The sequence below is a fragment of the Leptodactylus fuscus genome, chromosome 6 (assembly GCF_031893055.1).
Source record: "Leptodactylus fuscus isolate aLepFus1 chromosome 6, aLepFus1.hap2, whole genome shotgun sequence".
Lineage (NCBI taxonomy): Eukaryota > Metazoa > Chordata > Amphibia > Anura > Leptodactylidae > Leptodactylus > Leptodactylus fuscus.
The window spans coordinates 164863353-164879861 of record NC_134270.1 but is presented as its reverse complement, the minus strand read 5'-3'; the positions used below and the strand labels follow the sequence as shown (position 1 = coordinate 164879861).

Genomic DNA, 16509 nt, shown 5'->3' with positions numbered 1-16509 from the left:
TATACTGAACTTATTTTCAACTCTGTGATAGCATCAGCCATCTTCTTCGGAGTGGCCTGCTAGGGATGTAGCATACCATCTAGGGATAGGAATAAACTTGAAAGGCTAATTAGAAGAGCCAGCTCTGTCCTGGGGAGCCCCGTGGACCCAATACAGGTGGTGGTGATAAAGGATACTGTCCGTAGCGAGCTCCATGCTGGAGAACAACTCCCATCCCATGTATGAGACCAAGACAGCAATGGGCAGTACTGTCAGCGACCGACTGCTTCACCCCAAGCGTGAGAAGGAGCTATCGGAGGTCCTTTCTCTGAACCGTGGTCAGGCTAAGCAGAGATCACTCCGCACAGAGAACTAAATGATCCTGAGTCTTTCTTTCTTTCTTAGTTGCTATGACTCCTGGTATCTTTTTTATCTGCTATGAGCTTGTATGTGTTCTTGTCTTGTAATATATTACTGTATTATCCATGCTGCTGTAACACACTGAATTTCCCCATGGTGGGAGTATTAAAGGATTATCTTATCTTCTCTTAACCCGAAAGTAATCAGGGACCTGAGCCAACTAAACCTGAAACAAATCTTGAGAGGTTCGGCCATCTCTAGCGCCAATCAGTTCAGAGTTGATGGAACATCTATACATATGTCATAGTCTAAAGCCAAGCAGAGCTTGTGCCAGATACACTTTAATGCCATTTGGAATATATTCTTAGAAGTTTATTAATATACAGTTATCTCTGACGCTCTGTACAATTTGAGAGCATGCAAATAAAATAACACAACACAGAATCAGAAATACCGGTAACGAAATATATAAGGAGACACCTGGCAATAGGAGGTTACAACAGAGAGGAGGATCTTGTACAGAATGAGGTTGGATTTTTGGTTGCTAATGAGGAGGTAAATGAAGGGGCCAGGATGAAACTTTGCATTTGTGTGTAAAGACTAAATAAATGGTAGGAATTTGTTAAGAACGGCGTATTTTACACCGGCCTCAATGACCCCTGTGCAGCATCCCAGAGGACACCGCTTAAATTTTTTTTGCACAGTTTGCATTTATACTGTGGTTGCGCCACTGTATGTGTATATAGTTTTTGGGCTTCCTATGACTTTCAGAAATTTTAGGGAAATTCCACTGTGGTAATAGTGCACCCCTTCTTTTTAGGGGAGCGTGGTCCAGCCCAGTTAACAGTTAACTGGTGTAAAGGGATGAGACTTCATGTGAGTCCAGTCTTCAGCGATGTTGAGTGACGTTGAGTCGGAGCTCACTACTGAGAGAGAACCCGTTACAGTCTCAGATGAGGGAAGTCTTTTGGGGTTCTTATTAGAGCCTGAGCCTGGTGACACTATTTCTGCAGCCATGAGACAGGGAAGAATTCTGCTGTCACAGGTAGTCAGGGTACCATTGGGAGAGGCCATAGTATTAATGGAGTGGAATTATTGGGAACTGGACTAACGTCTAGTACTGGGCATCTGATTGCTGTAAAAGCTGTTACCAGGCTCAGAACCATTCTTTCGAGTTGAACACTCGTTGCATGACTACACTCATCTGCAAGCTGCATCTGTTGCTGTTATCTCAGTCAACTTCATTTGGTTGACCTGAATCCACTGTCTTCTGAGTCATTCCGGTGCTTACCATCAATGATTTTTCCAACCACCATCACCCAGCTCAATGAGAGTTGAGAACTCACCACAACTGGAAGTGCCCCCTGAGGTATCAACCCCATCAGTAATGCTGTGGGTCTCCTCACCACTTCCCCAACTCGGTAGGTGGGCTGGAGGAGTAAGTTGACAACAACTACTGTTGCTATCTCCAGTTCCCTCGAGTGAGTTGTATGTAACACCTGCACCTCATCAGGAACTAGGTGCTGCCTCTTGGCATCCTTGCACCTAGATGGTGGACTGTTGTAGATTTTTATGACCTTTATACCACTTTTGTGCTGTAAATGTTGATGAATATGGTACATGTGGTGGCCCACACCTTGTCCACAGCCCTGCCAAATTTCAGAAAATGGTAAGGCCTCTTGTGTCTATCCTAGTTGCAAATCACATTAAGTACTTGCAACCACAATGGTGGTTTAGGGGACTTGATAACCCCCCCCCCCCCCCTTCACCCTCAATTTAGCCTCTGACCTATGAAAAGACTTGAAGAAATGAGATGATTTTGACTTGCAATGGTTCTTTGTAAACTTGGATATGATGATACAAAAAAGTAGTTGCCTTCTGTATATGAGAGAAGACGTCAGCAAGCTGAGGGGTGCAAGTCAATGTACGGACCTCAGAGGATAACAGTGCAGAAGTCCAGATGGGTATTTAAGGGGATTCCATACATGTCGGTTGTGTGATGAGTAGGGAAGGAGAAGTACCTGTAGATGTCTATAAATATGCTTGCTCTCTTTCTCTATGCTCTACATGATCATCCATGGGCAGAATTCCATGTTTGGGCTTGTTCTAGTATACTCAAACACCGTAAGACAACATTCTTTCCAAGTGGATGCATAGCCAGTAACATATGGAAAATCAACCACAAATAGGGGTATAACTATATTAGATGAGTAGGTAGCCATCATACCTGAGCCTTAGCGCCAAAGGTTCCTCAACCACATAAGAAGAAAGCAATGACCCATGGTAGATGGGGGCCATTGATAAATTTGTGCTATGGCCCAGGAGAACCGCATTATGCCTCTGGCAACAAGAAGACCTCTTGAAGTTCTTCATATGTCCTCAGGACTTACAAGCCATAGTATACTAGATGAAGTCATAGTAGATGCAGAAAAAGTAATGGCACAGCAGAGAAAGGAGGGATCTTCTAGTATTGTTCTCCCGTTTCGCTACAACTTTTTGGTTCCAAAAAAAAGATCATGTGTAAGACCCATCGATCGAAGATCTTCTACAAGAACGATACTGGCACCCTATAGGGTTTCAATGGATTCAATCTCTGCTTAAAAAGTCTCAAACTCATCTGCGCATTGCATTTAGGTCATTGTAAATGTCCACCCGTTGTCCATGAAGTTCCTGAGAAGAAAACAAGATGTGGAATTTCATGGAAGGAAACATTTTTTTTTTCAAGATATGAGTGTTAAGTTAAAATCAGTCTCTATGTCTTGATATAATAACTACAAAGACTACTATAAAATGAATACCGATAACTCACCTCATAAGTGGATTCATTACCAGGAGAAATGTTCTTCAGCTTGTTCAGTTTTTCTAATATTAAAATAAAAGAGAGAGTAAAAGATAAACCAAAGATAATCATATTACATTATATCCAGAATATTATCTATAGGTCTTCTGCATAGTGGGCGGTATTATAGTAGTTATATTCTTGTACATAGGAGGTAGTATTATAGTAGTTATATTCTTGTACATAGAGGTAGTATTATAGTAGTTATATTCTTATACATAGGAGTAGTATTATAGTAGTTATATTCTTGTACATAGGAGCAGTATTATAGTAGTTATATTCTTGTACATAGAGGTAGTATTATAGTAGTTATATTCTTGTACATAGGAGCAGTATTATAGTAGTTATATTCTTGTACATAGGAGGCAGTATTATAGTAGTTATATTCTTGTACATAGGAGCAGTATTATAGTAGTTATATTCTTGTACATAGGAGTAGTATTATAGTAGTTATATTCTTGTACATAGGTGTAGTATTATAGTAGTTATATTCTTGTACATAGGAGCAGTATTATAGTAGTTATATTCTTGTACATAGGAGCAGTATTATAGTAGTTATATTCTTGTACATAGGAGGTAGTATTATAGTAGTTATATTCTTGTACATAGGAGCAGTATTATAGTAGTTATATTCTTGTACATAGGAGTAGTATTATAGTACTTATATTCTTTTACATAGGAGGTAGTATTATAGTAGTTATATCCTTGTACATAGGAGTAGTATTATAGTAGTTATATTCTTTTACATAGGAGCAGTTTTATAGTAGTTACATTCTTGTACATAGGAGGTAGTATTATAGTAGTTATATCCTTGTACATAGGAGTAGTATTATAGTAGTTATATTCTTGTACATAGGAGCAGTATTATAGTAGTTATATTCTTGTACATAGGAGCAGTATTATAGTAGTTATATTCTTGTACATAGGAGGTAGTATTATAGTAGTTATATTCTTGTACATAGGAGTAGTATTATAGTAGTTATATTCTTGTACATAGGAGCAGTATTATAGTAGTTATATTCTTGTACATAGGAGCAGTATTATAGTAGTTATATTCTTGTACATAGGAGTAGTATTATAGTAGTTATATTCTTGTACATAGGAGCAGTATTATAGTAGTTATATTCTTGTACATAGGAGTAGTATTATAGTAGTTATATTCTTGTACATAGGAGCAGTATTATAGTAGTTATATTCTTGTACATAGGAGGTAGTATTATAGTAGTTATATTCTTTTACATAGGAGCAGTATTATAGTAGTTATATTCTATCACATGGGGCAGCAATACATTATATATATATTCTTGTACATAGAGACATTTAGTATATAGAGACATTATAGGAAATTTATGCTTAGAACTTGAAAAGTATACTGTTTATAATGTCTCAAGCTGGAACATTGATCTCTGATCTCTCACCCTGGTATTTCTTCTTTTGTATCCTATTAGAGATCCAGAATGCCATGCCTGCTATCACCAAGGTGATGACAGTATCGCAGATGACAATTCCAACAATCGTCCCGGTATTGAGCTGAAAGCAATTTCCACATCCTGCAAACAGTGAGAAAAAACAATAACATTCTCAAGAATCCAAGACTATCTTAGCTTTTTACTGGCAGTCATTTTCATTAGACTTATTGTGACTTCCTTTTCCGTGAATTTCCTTTTAGGATAGATTGGCAGGGCTCCTCTACCTGAGATCATACTCCTATGGCTCCCATTAAGAGCTGCTTAAAGGTGTTGCCCATATTACAGGGAAAGCTCAACTTTGCCTTCTCAAGTCAACTTCCTCTTATGAAATCAATGGGACTGAGCTGCAGTATAGCCATGTCATCAAAGGATGTGATGTCACTGTTCCAAGATGAGGAAATTAGGTTCTTTTTGAAAGAAGGAAGCCACGTTTTGTAATCTTCAGACTACTAAGAAGGAGGAAAAACCAGTGTTCCAACAAAGAGAGAAAAACTTCAACGGCACCACCACTTTCTGGAACCCAAACATGGGCATTTTCAGAGGGTCTTTCGTTGTGTGGGTAACCGAGGATGTCCTTTCCTTTCTTACTTACTAAACAAAGTTGACATACTTAACAAGTCCGGAATAAAGAGACATAGTTTTAGATGGTATTTTTTATATACTGTTTTCTTTTTGTTTCCTTTTTGGGATCAATACCTCTGTGCCCTTTCCCCTACTTACCCTGCACGGGCTCCCGTATTAGTTGTGATACTATGTTTAATGTGCTCATCTAAAATAAGACTTTACCAAATCAATAAATAACCAGAATTAGGTTGGGTTCGTTGTATTGTCCTATAAGCCCAACTTTCTTGCCCAGCAATTTCAATTGAAAAAATAACAAGCAATGGACACCAGATGGACCTCATGAACATCATAGAATGGATCCAATAGTGTCCATTTTTCTGTTCTTCTGGTCCTCGGATGGACCAGAAGTACTGATACCTAGATGCAGGTGTGAACTTAGTGTGAATTAGAAACCATATCACTCACCTTCTTGTCCCAAAGCAAATCCTGAAAAAGAAAAAAATATGTCAAAAAGGAGATCGATCAATAGATAGATATGGGTAAGAATAGATATGAGTTTGATTAGATAGATAGATAGATAGATAGATAGATAGATAGGAGATAGATAGATAGGAGATAGATAGATAGATAGATAGATAGATAGATAGATAGATAGATAGATAGATACTCAGTAGAACAGTAGTGGTTACATGATGGTGTATCAGTAGGGGAGTCTGAAATACAAGATGTCCTCCATCTCTCAAGTAGTACTTTGAACAGCTCACTGTCAGCATGAAGGGGATGCCGAAGGGATATTAGTAAGTGGAACTTTCTGCTGCATGTAATGTAATGCTAAACTGTGCTGTCCCCCAGACAACACCTTTAATGACCCTCTTTCCTGCTTCTCGGGCCTGCATACATGTCAGATTTCACTTCAGTTCACTGCAATTAAAATACAAATGGTCTCCTACACTTAAAAATAACTCTTTTTGTAGTATAACAATATTGAATAACTTATTGACACTTTTACTCTGAAGTTATGTGCTCTCTTCTGGAGCACTAACCTCCTTTCAGCTCCTCTGATGGGGTTTCCTGTATGAACAAGTCAAACCCCCAACATGTCTTTTTCATCCTGAATCTGGCTAACATAGTTATTCATTGATGGTCACCTTATTGACACCTTAAATCTGAAGTTATATGCTCTCTTCTGGAGCACTAACCTCCTTTCAGCTCCTCTGATAGGGTTTCATGTATGATCAAATCCACAATGTAAGTCTTTTATATCTTGGGTATTGCTAAAATAGTCCTTCATTGATAGTCTGGCCTACTCATACAAATGCCATTGTGTGTATCAGAGGAGGAGAGAGTTCAGTGCTTCATCGAGGAGCATATAACTTCACAAGCTGTCAGTAAGTTATTAAACAATTTTGACACTACACAAAGGCTCATTTTTAGATGGCGTTGATATTTTTTTGGAACCATGAAGGAGACTCCTGAAATGGTTTGTTACCATTGGCTAAACTCCCTCGTCTACTTCTACGCATTTTTATAGTTTCTCACAATTTCTGTTTCTCGCTAAGCCGCAGTGGTCTGATAGAAATTTTTTGCTGCCCAATTTCGAGTAAATTGTATGTGAGAAGAAACCGTAAAGGAAATACCATATCTCAGAGCTCGGATTAATGTAGCAGGTGTCCAGTCGTGTGGTTATGTGACCTACAAATAATGTATGCACAATAGACCGGATGGCTGCTTATATGCAGCATATACAGATATAACACAAATTAAAGGGTAACTCCACCCAAACTGAATCATACTTCTGCCATGTTAGGAACTATTTATGGGTCTGCTGTATAACATTTTTTACATTTTGTTCAAGAGATTTGATATTTTATGCTGCAAAAACAGCCGTGACTTATTTACTTGGTTGTCATAGCCCCACCCCTTTTGCTATTATCACTCACTAGTAATATGGCTCCATTTGTAACAACTAGACATGAGTGAACACTGTTCGAATCAGCCGTTCCGAACAGCACGCTCCCATAGAAATGAATGGAAGCACGTGGCACGTACACTTTGCCGGCGGCGGGTCGCCGTGCCAGGTGCTTCCATTCATTTCTATGGGAGCGTGCTGTTTGGAATGGATGATCCGAACAGTGTTCGCTCATCTCTAGTAACAACCAATACATAATACTTAAAAACTAAATCCAAGACAAACGTTTGTAACTGCTTCTATGAACACATGGGTTGGGACGTACAATATCGGAAGTGTGACCAAAACTACATTATTCCCCTTCTGGTTTTCCATATACAGAAATGTAAAGAGATTCCGATATCCATAAACCTCAAACCTCAGTGATAATAATAGTGAAAAACACTGTACCCTTTGTTGTAAGTAAGATCATTGGTAGGTTGTCACAACTCCGCCCCTTATTACTATCAATGGCATATATAGGATCAAGGGATATTGTTACAAAGTATGCAAGTAGAAAGGCTAGCTCCACCCAAAATGCCGATTGTTTCCACCAGTTCTTTGCCCGGTAACGGTTTATTTTTAACACTTGGCTTACATTAATTATTGCAACATCAGGGGAGAGTTCCTCATTTTGGAAATCTTGTTGTTCCAAAAACTAAAGAAACATCTAAGGAAATTGCACATTTTCCCGGTCCTCAGAGTCACTACGGTATATTTGGACAGATGATTAATTGCTCAAGAACCTCTAAGTACTTGGACTTGAGACCAGCTGGCTTTCTGAAGGATCTATTGACAAAGGAGTAGGCAACGGAACCAAGAACGTCTCTTAAGTATGGCAACCCCAGTGAAGGTATATTTGTTAAGTGATCAGCCATTGACCAGTTTGGAATGGAAACCATCTTGGTGTGTCTATTAAAACTTACAGTAAAAGAAGATGGTGCCCAAGAGATGGTGAACTCAACCACATACTAGAAACCTCAGTTTATCATATCTCTTGAGTCTGAGGAACCCTATAGACCAGTGGTTCTCAACTGCGGCAAGCGTATCCTAGGGCATACACACCACAGTCCTAGGGGGTTAGGGCCATGCCTAAGAACCACCAGTCTAGATTACATGTTGCATCCTTAAGTATAATGAATGCTTCCACCAGGACTGATGGAGGTGCCCATTGCAGTTAGTGGCGCCCTTGGGTTGAGTCATTCACTGCATTCATAGCTCACCAATCTGCTCACCATTTTCTGTCTGCTATGGGTGCCAATTGATTACGTTACAAGAGGCCTTGAAGTAAAAAGGAAGCATAGAACAGAGTGGTAAGTGATGAATGTGACCCTTCACGCGCCCCCAGGGTGCCGCTAACTGCCATCAGCATCTCCATTGAGGGGCCATTATGGTACACATGGGAGAACTGTGGGGGCCATTACATAACTGTTATGTCATTTATAAGGGATCATTACTTTGGGGGTACTCAGCTGTGACTTGTTCTACCAAAGGGGTGTCTCACTTGAAAAGGTTGCTGTGGACAACCTCAAATATTTCACTTATAGATTAGGAGAGATTCGTCTATCCTTAGGAAACTCTCACACTTATTCCTGGTATCCGCCTGGTAGTCAACAAAATGGCTGACAGTAGTGAAGGCAGGTTTATTTAAAGGAATTCTCTATTCAGTTTTTTCTAACTGCCTCCTCCACTTTTTTATGGTCAATTTCGCAAAAAATTTTTTATTGTGGTTCAAATTCTGGAGTTTGATATGGTGGGTGACCTAACCAGATTGCTACTTGATCTTCATTGTTGCGGAGGAATACTCCAATCTTCCTGAGTCTTTCTATCTGACAGTCTAGTTGCTTGGGATACATTGTAACAACTGAAGAATTTACGAGAAGGTTCCTTACCAACCAGATCTTTATCTCAAGGTAGAATAACCCCCATCTGGAGCACAGACAAGGAGACTTGGTTGGGCTTAATCCACTACTTCCTCTTTCCTTACTGCCCTATACTCACCCACAGCCCCATTGTTTAGGGTTTTATGTCTCCACCCAGCGGGCACAACTTCCAGAACTTTGACAAAATTGATATCTTTGAACATATTTTTGTGGTCCTCAGAAGGAACAATCCTCATTGACTTCTCTACTGTATCAGATTATACCAATATGAGCTATTGGAATCGACAAGGATACTTTGTGTGCTGGAGGGGTTCTTATAGTAAGTCGGAGGGGGCGCTATGGGGTATTGCTCTCCGGTACCCGCAGAATCACGTAAAACAGTATGGATTCAGCTTGTGGGCCAGTCCGATCCCTGATATTAAGCTATATTCACACAATGGTGACGTCATACAGCAGCACTAGATTCAATGCAAGTAAATGGGGGCTATTCACAAGACCGTTATTTCGAAAGTCTTGTAATTGGCCGTCAAATTATAGGTCATGTTCCATTTTTGTCCATTTTCACAAACCCTTCCAAACTCTCAAAAAAAATGGGTGCAAGACGACAATGAAAAATGGACGACTGAATGTGAATGTAGCCTTAGACCTTCAAGTACGAAACACATCCCGGTCCCATTCTTTGGTGTTTTGATGGTTCCGGAAATTGGACAAAATTTTACACAATTTTTTATGAACAGTGAAAATGTTCAAGTCAAGTGTACTACTAAGAATGGGGCTATAGGGTGATTTTGGCTCTTACACGACCAAAGATAACCAGATACATTGCAAGTTGTATAAGTAAATGGGTTTACACTTCAATCCCAACACTCAGTAGCACAAAGAAGATCAGTGGTCAAATTTTTGCAACTGAAAGTCTTAGGCGTAGAAGTAAATGGGTTAAAATGTGTCCCAATTTACTTACACTACTTGTAACATTGAGGGGTGACATAGCACGATAGATAGGAGATAGATAGATAGATAGGAGATAGATAGATAGATAGATAGATAGATAGATAGATAGATAGATAGATAGATAGATAGATAGATAGGAGATAGATAGATACAAGATATTACTTACCAAATATTGAGAAGGTCAAGACCAAGATGGGGACCGGCCGGTACATTTTTCTTCTGGTTTGGTAAATCCTATGTTTTTAGGTCTTCTGGTAATTTCTGATTGGTGGTAAAGAGTTGGTCCAGTCTTCAGGATTGATTCTTCATCCTAACGTTGCCCGCACATCTGGGGACTGGCCGCTGTCCCCGCTACATCAGCTCTAAGGCTGACTTTTCGTTGTGAAACAGACCTGTGTGTTCATGTATGTCCGTCTCTGAAGAGGAAGTGTGTGTGCTCATTATGTGACACCGTCCGCTCTCACAGGCCCTTCTTCACTGGCCAGAAGAGGAAAGGCTGACTTGCGAAACCACATTTCGAGCTTTGCTCAACAACTCAGCTGCTTCTACTTCAGATAGAATCTGTCAGCCTAGTTATATCTTGTATGTGGGGCTCCTGAATAAAACATAGGCAATGCCGTGCAACCAATTTATTGGAAAGATGTAGGATGAGTTTATGGGTGTGGACCTTCACTGGGGTTGGAGATCCAAAACTCTTCAGAAGGTTTCACAAGGAGGGATTGCGTCAAAGGGACTGTAGGCCATGCTTCTGAACAGGTGTGTAACGTGCTAAGAACGGGCAAACTTTTGACTTGGCCCTCCTCCCCCCACAGCATGGCGCCTCTATTCTTGGCCTTCACACAGTATGACTCCCCATATACACACACTAGAATGTCCAATCTCCACACAGGCATTGAGCGAGACAGGGGAAACGATTTATGATACACGGCCTTCTACTGTCAGAAAGGAGAAAATAGACAGGGGCATTAACGGGGGATGTAAATGATGGAAAGCGTATTTGCAGTGTGGGTAAGGTAGCTCGGTAGAAGCAGTCAGAGACAGGGACACAAATCTTGCAGCAAAGCAGTTTGTTTAAGAAAAACAGCAAAATGAATAAAACTTTACGTCAGGTACAAAAATGAGCAAAATAAAATATAGCCTTAACTTCAGGCAAAATAACGTCAAACAAAATCCTGCTCGTCTGAGCGCTAACTAAACAGAAAAAATACTAACGGTACGTGTGGCTTACTACCAGCCATACATATCAACCAAAAAAACAAGGTACCGTATCACAAGGTTGTCAGGGCAGACCCAACCGCTTCCTCTTCTCACAGGATCTGCCCTGAAGTACAGGATCTGCAGGCTTTTATGTCCCAATATTAAGCCTATGACCCACACTTGAGGCTGAGGCCTACTCCAGACCTGCCCTGGACCACACATAAGTCATGAATCTGGAGCTGATATAGCAGAACTCCAGCACTCTGCCTTTTACCTTTTCACAACAGATAGGGTGTGAACAAGTTTTCATGGTGGTCTGGGCCCAGATAAAAGGAAATGTTGCTAAAATGTATGGATAGGACATGAGAAATGGTTGTGAGATGTTGTGCAGGGGCACCAAAGCTTAACTTTTGCACCAGTGTCCACTTTCTTAACAGCACCGTTGAGGATACAGTCACCAGTCAACTTGCAACATATCCCTGGCTCAAAGACCTAAGAGGATTCTAATCCAAGGCAAGAGCCAGTCAGCAGACTACGGAGAGAGCCCACGTGTGGGGGTGGGGGATTTATAAATGGGTTAGGCAATGGTTGTAAATAGGTGTATGGTGGGCCCTCATAGTAAATTTTACCGGTGGACCCAGAGCACCTCAGTCTAACATGGGTCTGCTATCAGCGTACTCATAATAGTGTCAAAGTATAACACTGACACCACAATGCTGTCCCCGCATCAGTGTCAGACACCTCTTCCTCCAGTACGTGTTAGGTGTTGATCTGGTTCTCAGCAGTATTATTCATTTAAGAGAAAAGGAAATACGAGGAGGGGGGAGTAGGGTTAAGGCCATTTCATATACTGTATATACTCGAGTATAAGCCAAATTTTTCAGCACAGTTTTTGTGCTGAAAAGCTCCCCTCGGCTTATACTCGAGTCAAGAAAAAAAATAAAAAATAAAAAATATTTTATTTTTTTTTTTGGGGGGAGGGCGGTCTATGACCAGCCGCAATAGTAATGTATAGAATCTCCCATAAAATAGTGGGGAAAAATACATAACACATTAAGTATTCCTTTGTCTGACAGTGCCCAGTCTACTGAATATAGGGGATCTGCAGTGCTCCTGTTCCATCGGGAAGGGGTTAATAGGAGCACTGCAGATCCCCTATAGTCAGCCAGGCTGAATTCCAAGTGGGGGAAAAAAAACCAGTCCTCAAGCTCAGGGAAGTGGCAGACAGACAACCAAACACCCCCTCCCCTTCCCCAGCAACTACTGCACCCAAAAACTCCGACCATTTTCATTTTTGAAATTTTCCAGTAGCTGCTGCATTTCCCCCCCTCAGCTTATACTTGAGTCAATAAGTTTTCCCAGTTTTTTTGCCTCGGCTTATATTCGGGTCGGCTTATACTCGAGTATATACGGTACCTTTTCTGAATGACCTGGGTTATAACCTACCCATTAGGGTCGAGCCAATCTTGAGATTTGAGGATCGATTTTAAAATCCGATTTCTGATCATTTTCCAGCTGATCCCGATCGTGAAATTTGCTTGATCACCGATCGGGATCCGATCTTTCCTCATCACTCCACCCTAATTGTGTATTATATATGCAGTAGGGTTGAGCCTATCTTGAGATTTCAAAATCCGATTTCTGATCATTTTCCAGGCGATCCCTATCGCGATCGTGAAATTTGCGAAAGAGTTTTTCACCAAAACCCACTCCAGCTCTGGAGTACTCCAAGGTTCATAGTCGGGGGCAGGTATAAAGCCAGGGGCGCAGAGGGTGAGGAAGGGGCTTTTCCTGCTAATATGAGTATTACAGATGTAATGTGTATAGCGTGCTAATGTTTGCGTACTGTAGGACAGAACACAGTTGCATACATGTCAGACACATGTTAGTCATACAGTTCTTGTTCCTCATATAGTACACCCCAAAATTGAAATCTACACTAGTCAGGAACTGGCAGGTCATTTTATTAGTGGATGTGCTTAGTATTGCACGTTCCTTACCGCCTACAATGATGCTGAGCAGTGAGGAACGCCTCCCTCCCCTCCTGATAGTGCTCGTCCATAGACATCATACAGAATATTAAATGGTACCAGTAGAAAGTACAATTTGTCCTACAAAAATGAAGCCCTCGTATGGCTCTGTGAATGGCTTTTGGACTGTGGGAAGTAAAAAAAAAAATTAAAATTGAAAAATGGCTGTGGCCGGAAGCGGATAAGCACATGTATTATTCTCACCACACCGAGATCACACTGAGGTTTTACTAAATTGGACTTACACCCCAATAGACAACGATCGTAATAATAGTAATAATTCACAAATAAATATTTAATCCCATGTAGTGGTGTTACTCTTCTAATATCCCACCTTAGTTTCTTGCAGACATGGACAATATGCAGACACACAGCTGTTAGAGATGGTCAAACCTCTGAAGATTTGCTGTGTTTGTGGTCTGAACTTGTTCAGATGGAACCGAAAGCAAAATTAATATAATAGTATAATAGGTGGAGGCTCAGGGGAGGTGTAACAAAAATAACAAAAAGTTATACTTACCTTTCACCATTTCTTCTAGGGTTCCATGTGGCATCCAAAAATCTTCATGAGTCCTCTTCAGGCCTCTTACAGCCTCATTACGCACCCCATGGTCAATACTGAGACCTGTGATTGGGCCTCAATGTTGCATCAGGTAGGAGGCCAGAAGAGGTGAGAAATGGACCCAAGGGAAGGCGGCCCAGAAGAGGTGAGGGAAGGAGAGTATAAGGGTCCATTCACACGGAGGAAAATGGTGAGGGATTTGGTGTGAAATTTTCCATGCTGAAAATAAATTCTTCCATTGATTTCAATGGGTTCCGCTAGATTTCTTTTCCGCTAGTGGAAAATTCCACACCAAATTCCTCACCATTCCTCCATGTGAATGCCCCTTAACTGTTTGCTTGTTTTTGGTTTTTTCACCTCCACTGGGCCTCCTTTCCAGACCATAAAAATTTCACTTCCATTTTGCGGGTGATGAATCCCCAAAGGTTTGTGTTTGCTTATATATACAGTCCTATGAAAAAGTTTGGGCACCCCTATTAATCTTAATCATTTTTAGTTCTAAATATTTTGGGGTTTGCAACAGCCATTTCAATTTGATATATCTAATAACTGATGGACACAGTAATATTTCAGGATTGAAATGAGGTTTATTGTACTAACAGAAAATGTGCAATATGCATTAAACCAAAATTTGACCGGTGCAAAAGTATGGGCACCCTTATCATTTTATTGATTTGAATTCCCCTAACTACTTTTTACTGACTTACTGAAGCACAAAATTGTTTTTGTAACCTCAGTGAGCTTTGAACTTCATAGCCAGATCTATCCAATCATGAGAAAAGGTATTTAAGGTGGCCAACTGCAAGTTGTTCTCCTATTTGAATCTCCTCTGAAGAGTGGCATCATGGGCTACTCAAAACAACTCTCAAATGATCTGAAAACAAAGATTGTTCAACATAGTTGTTCAGGGGAAGGATACAAAAAGTTGTCTCAGAGATTGAACCTGTCAGTTTCCACTGTGAGGAACATAGTAAGGAAATGGAAGACCACAGGGACAGTTCTTGTTAAGCCAAGAAGTGGCAGGCCAAGAAAAATATCAGAAAGGCAGAGAAGAAGAATGGTGAGAACAGTCAAGGACAATCCACAGACCACCTCCAAAGAGCTGCAGCATCATCTTGCTGCAGATGGTGTCACTGTGCATTGGTCAACTATACAGAGCACTTTGCACAAGGAGAAGCTGTATGGGAGAGTGATGAGAAAGAAGCCGTTTCTGCACGTACGCCACAAATAGAGTTGCCTGAGGTATGAAAAAGCACATTTGGAGAAGCCAACTTCATTTTGGAAACAAAGATTGAGTTGTTTGGTTATAAAAAAAAAGGCGTTATGCATGGCGTCCAAAAAGAAACAGCATTCCAAGAAAAACACTTGCTACCCACTGTAAAATTTGGTGGAGGTTCTATCATGCTTTGGGGCTGTGTGGCCAATGCCGGCATCGGGAATCTTGTTAAAGTTGAGGGTCACATGGATTCCACTCAGTATCAGCAGATTCTTGAGAATAATGTTCAAGAATCAGTGACGAAGTTGAAGTTACGCCGGAGATGGATATGTCAGCAAGACAATGATCCAAAACACCGCTCCAAATCAACTCAGGCATTCATGCAGAGGAACAATTACAATGTTCTGGAATGGCCATCCCAGTCCCCAGACCTGAATATCATTGAACATCTGTCGGATGATTGGAAGCGGGCTGTCCATGCTCGGACACCATCAAACTTAACTGAACTTGAATTGTTTTGTAAAGAAGAATGGTCCAAAATCCCTTCATCCAGGATCCAGGAACTGATTAAAAGCTACAGGAAGCGACTAGAGGCAAAAGGAGGATGTACTAAATATTAATGTCACTTTTCTGTTGAGGTGCCCATACTTTTGCACTGGTCAAATTTTGGTTTATTGCATATTGCACATTTTCTGTTAGTACAATAAACCTCATTTCAATCCTGAAATATTACTGTGTCCATCAGTTATTAGATATATCAAACTGAAATGGCTGCTGCAAACACCAAAATATTTAGAACTAAAAATGATTAAGATTAATAGGGGTGCCCAAACTTTTTCATAGGACTGTATATATACTAGCTTCTGCCTGCTACTTCGTTTGCGGGTTGTTGGCGTTGATGATCCACCTATATTCAGCAAATTACTGCCATCGATGGTTTGCCTGCTGCAGCATTTTGGCAGCTCGCAAGCTGTCCTGCTGCTGACCTTGTTCCTCACACCGTGCCTGTGATTGTTCCGGCATCTCAGCAGCTCACTGGGACGCCATATAATGAACATGTTGTTGGTGTTGATGATCTGCCTGCTGCGGCATTTCGACTGGTGTCAAGCTGGCCTGCGGCTGAACTTGTTCCTCGCGCTGTGCCCGTGATTGTTCTGGCATCTCAGCAGCTTGCTGGGATGCCATATAATGAGCGTGTTGTAATGGGCATGGTGATGCTCAACCGGTCCACACTTGCATCAATAACCACCAAAGAATAGAAAGTAAAAGCGGATGGTGCTCACCAATTCTCCGATATCACTTTATTTTATGGTGCCGGCAGAGTAACATTAGAGAATTGATGAGAGCTATAGGCTTCTTTTAATTCTTTGGTGGACCTTTGATTTAGGGTATTTAGCCCTACCCTAGGGGGGATACCCCTTTAACTAAGTGGGCCTTTAGAGAACATTTCACTACCTTCACCAACTCTAAGTCTTCTCATCCTTTAATAGTCTCCTCTCCACTGATTCTGG

The 16509-nt window shown here is 40.8% G+C and overlaps 1 protein-coding gene across 1 annotated transcript; it reads right to left on the bottom strand.

Moving 5' to 3' along the window:
- Positions 1 to 782: 782 nt before the first annotated feature.
- LOC142209817 (TYRO protein tyrosine kinase-binding protein-like) lies at positions 783 to 10402 on the bottom strand. The gene is made up of 5 exons (XM_075278865.1): positions 10160 to 10402; positions 5677 to 5697; positions 4597 to 4728; positions 3149 to 3201; positions 783 to 3009 (listed from the first exon to the last, which is right to left on the bottom strand). Exons 1-5 carry the CDS (start codon positions 10203 to 10205, stop codon positions 2953 to 2955), a joined length of 309 nt encoding a protein of 102 aa, XP_075134966.1. The 5' UTR covers positions 10206 to 10402; the 3' UTR covers positions 783 to 2952.
- Positions 10403 to 16509: the final 6107 nt, after the last annotated feature.